Raw genomic sequence first — 4,127 nt, 5'->3', positions numbered from 1 at the left:
GTCGCACCTGCACCTTGAGGAAACATACCTGTACATGAATTGTATGTTATGTAAATGAACCTTGTGCCCTCCTTGGGCAGAGATTTTAGTACAATGAGGTAAAGGTAAACCTCAGTCATTCCAGAGGTAATTCCATTGTTCACCTGCAGAGGTGTGAGTAGGGGGTTTATAACTCAAACTGGATTTGGGTGGTCTCAGCCCCAGGAGCTCTTCCTCTGGGCAGTCATTACTGCCAGTAAAAACACTGCAGTTTCCACTTTCATATGAGGTGCTATGCCTGGGGATCTTTTGCCCATTAAAAGATAAGCTGGAAAAAAGAGTTTAAGGGAAAATGTGGGGTAAATGTCTCAGTGGGTACAAGCCGGTGAGCAGTAAAGGTCAGGTCTTGGGGTCTAGCTGGTGACAGAAATTTCAAATTTTAGTGGAGTTTGTGGATATTGGGATAAAGATTACATTTCCAGCCTCTGTTGTTGGTAGGTTGGCCATAGGACTAAATTCTGGCCAGTGGCCAGATGTGCTTCATTTGAGGAAGATCTTAAAGGGCTAGCATGCCCTCATTGTGTTATGCCCACATTTCAATAACATCCCCCAAAACCAGAGACCTCCGGGGAGACAGAGTCATGCATGCAAAAGCAAAGGGCTTCCTTATCATTATGGGCTCGAGCTCGGGCTCACAGACTTCACCAGTGCAGTGGATCCGTGCTGAGAGCCCCAAACAAAGGCGGGGTAGGGCTTTTATGGGTTTTGGGAAGGGGGAGTTACAGGAAATTGTGACACAGGTACCAGGGTCCAATCATTAGCGCATAACATCATTGGCAGTAACTTTAACCATACACATTGTCCAGAGTGTTCGTTACTTTTGGCGGGACCCAATCACAACATTTAGAGTGTTAACCAATTACAGAGTGGACCCAGGACCCTCCAATAGGGTGTAACTAGCCTTAAGCAATAAGTGATTATCTATAGCTTCTATCTCTAGGCCTGCCCTTAGAAGTGTTAAGGGTGTTAGCTGGCCTTTCCTGATTGGGTGTTACAAGGGTGATTCCTCCTGCCTTGGGCAATGTGTGCCCTTTTATTGTCTAATGATATTGAGAAACTGACACCAAGGCCTCCAAGGTCAGAGGGAAACTTGAAGCCTGTCATGGAGTTTGATTCAGACCTGCGTCCTTACAATTGCTCCCTCAATTTGCAGTTACTCTGATAGTCTGAGTGCAGACATGATTGCTTAGATCACCAACCAGATGGAATCTGCAAGCTGAAAATGGCCGAGCAATAGGATGGGAGAGAAGGAGCCTGGGTCCTGACATGGCCGAGCCACCACTCCAGCCCCAGACCTCCTATATTTCAATGAGAGAGAAATCAACTTCAGTTTTATTTAACTCTTTTATAAGAATCTTCTGACATGTCGTACTATGGCTGTGATTGTTTACTGATTCTTCTCGTTTGCTTACCAAAGGCATTCCACTTGACTTTTACATGGGCATTCTGGGTGACAATAGAGGAGTGACAGGGAAAGAACAAGGTGGAAGCAAAGCCTCATTATCTGAAATGCTTCTCTAAAGGCATCTGACACTTGTAGGTACAAGAGGCAAACAGAGAGAGCATTCTTCTTTTACCGCATAACCCTAGTGCTCTAGGAAAGAAAGTCAAGTCTATGTTTGTAAGTTCCTAAAGCTTTGTTTCCTACCTGACATTCCTGCTATTAAGAGTAATTATTTTTTAAAAAGAGTTACATTCTTTTAAAAAAATTTTGTTAATGTTTTCATTTATTTTTGAGAGAGAGAGAGAGACAGTGTGAGCAGGGGAAGGTCAGAGACAGAAGGAGTCACAGGATCTGAAGCAGGCTCCAGGCTCTGAGCTAGCTTTCAGCTTAGAGCCCAACCTGGGCTCGAACCCATGAACCGTGAGATCATGACCTGAGCCAAAGTCAGAGGCTTAACGGACTGAGCCACCCAGGCGCCCCACATTCTTTTTTTAAAATTTATTTTTGAGAGAGCATGAACAAGGGAGGGGCCGAGAGGGTGGGAGACAGAAGATCCAAAGCAGGCTCTGCTCTGACAGCACCAAGCGCCCCAAGAGTTATGTTCTTGAGAGGTGCCTTAGTCAGCAAGGCATGAGACTCTTGATCTCAGGGTTGTAAATTCAAACCCCACGTTTGGTGTAGAGATGACTTAAAAAGAAAATCTTTACGTGGCCCCTAGGTGGCTTTGAGCCACCTGTTAATTTTGGCTCAGGTCATGACCTCAGGGTCATGAGATTGAGCCTTGCATTAGGCTCTGCACTGGGCTAAGATTCTCTCTCCCTCTTTCTGTCCGTCCCCTGCTCCTCTGTCTCTCGAAAAAAATCTTTTAACCAAAGAATTATGGGGGCGCCTGGGTGGCTCAGTCGGTTAAGCGTCCGGCTTCGGCTCAGGTTATGATCTCACGGTTCGTGGGTTCAAGCCCTGCATCGAGCTCTGTGCCGACAGCTAGCTCAGAGCCTGGAGCCTGTCTTCAGATTCTGTGTCTCCCTCTCTCTTTGATCCTCCCCTGCTCGTGCTGTCTCTCTCTGTCTCTCAAAAAAAATTAAAAATAATAAAAAACAAAAGAGTTATGTTCTTGAAGGCTAACGAGAATAGATCTTCAACATTCTCAACACACACACACACTTGCACACACACTTGCACACACACATAGAGAGAGTTAACTGGTATGTGAGATGATGACCATGGTAATTAAATAGATCTTAGTAATCATTTTAGAAGGTATGCATGTATATATCACATATATATATGATAAAAAACCAGTTATGTTCAGTTTTCAGATTCATGGAGGTATTTTAAATGCAATGTTCTGTGTGTGTGTGTGTGTGTGTGTGTGTGTGTGTGTGTGTAGCCATTATAGTAAATTAATGCTTTCTATCCAGATAAATAATAGGTGTACAAACATTAGTTTAACTTTTTCAAAACCATAATAGAAATTGAACACATACCCATAGAAAGCCTGCCTATGTATGTATTTATCTGTCTGTCCAGCTGTCTACCCACATATACATTTGACTGGATGTATAGCAGTTTAGTCATTAGCATTGGTTATTTCAGTAATCTTCATATGTTTTGAACAATTTTTAAAAAGAATAAATGTTGGGGTGGAACCAAGATGGCGGAGAGGAAGGGAGCTCTGTAAACTCCGTCCGCACCATTTATCGAACTGAGAAGGATATTACGTTCATCTGCGAGAGCGGAAGGAGAAAATACGAACTCCAGAAGGAATAGAACCTCAAGGATATCTGAGTGAGTTGGGGGGAACGGGGGAGATCCGAAAACGGGCCAGCCCGGGACGGGGCAGGGGAGGTAAGATCCCCAGCCCAACGTGGCGCAAGCGCACAGCGCCCAGGAGACAAAGGGAAGAGACAGAGTCGGAACACGCTCATAGAACTGTCTCTGGGGAAGAGGTATAGAATGCTTGGCTGCGCTTGGAGACAGAAACCCACTCCATAGATAACTGCTGGGTAGCTGGAATCCAGAAATGGGGTGGCGCAAGAGAAGGAATAGCTTCCAGCCCCAAGCCATCTCGGCGGGGAATCAGAGGCATCTGCTGCTCTGAGAAGCAGCTGCGCTGGGGAAGCTCGCTCCCCGGCGGGAAGCGGCCAGAGCGGCGACTATGCCAGGCGCGAGCAATTCGAACTTGGTTTGGGGAACGGGACCACTGACCGCATTTCCATGGCACACCTCGCCCCCTGCACGGACTGCGCAAATCCCGGGTGCCCACAGGGAAAAAATAGGGCGCACACCGACGGGACCCCCAACAAAGAGTCGGTGGCGGGTGGAGGCCCAGGCGCGCACTTAGACTGTAGGAGCTCCCAGCTCATTTCCAGCAGCGCACAGCGTCTTGAGCAAAGCTATCGGAAACTAAGAGAGACTCGGTTTTTTGCTTTTTGTTTTTTTTCCTTTCCCCCATTGCAATCGCGATCTTGACTGGGGGTGGGGACTCCGCAATTGAGTCTGTGAAGGTGCGCACGTCACCTCCTGCTGCTCATTTCGCCTCAGGCAGGGGCGGAGCCTCTGAGAACAGACTCCAAGACTTACCACATCAAACCAAGCCTATCCACCAGGGGAGCTGCTGCTTGCTTTTTTTTTTCTTCGTTTT

At 46.7% G+C, this 4,127-nt stretch overlaps 1 protein-coding gene across 1 annotated transcript in view; it reads right to left on the bottom strand.

Moving 5' to 3' along the window:
• The window catches only part of LOC115297645 (guanylate-binding protein 1-like), a 31,674-nt gene that overhangs the window by 4,991 nt on the left and 22,556 nt on the right, over positions 1-4,127 (bottom strand). Inside the window, exon 8 of the mRNA XM_029945807.1 lies at positions 144-307. Within this exon, the coding sequence (XP_029801667.1) occupies positions 144-307 (164 nt within the window). The remainder of the gene's footprint in view (positions 1-143; positions 308-4,127) is intronic.

Source organism: Suricata suricatta, chromosome 8 (assembly GCF_006229205.1).
Source record: "Suricata suricatta isolate VVHF042 chromosome 8, meerkat_22Aug2017_6uvM2_HiC, whole genome shotgun sequence".
Classification (NCBI taxonomy): domain Eukaryota; kingdom Metazoa; phylum Chordata; class Mammalia; order Carnivora; family Herpestidae; genus Suricata; species Suricata suricatta.
The sequence above is the reverse complement of the archived record's forward strand: the minus strand, read 5'-3'. Positions and strand labels throughout refer to the sequence as shown.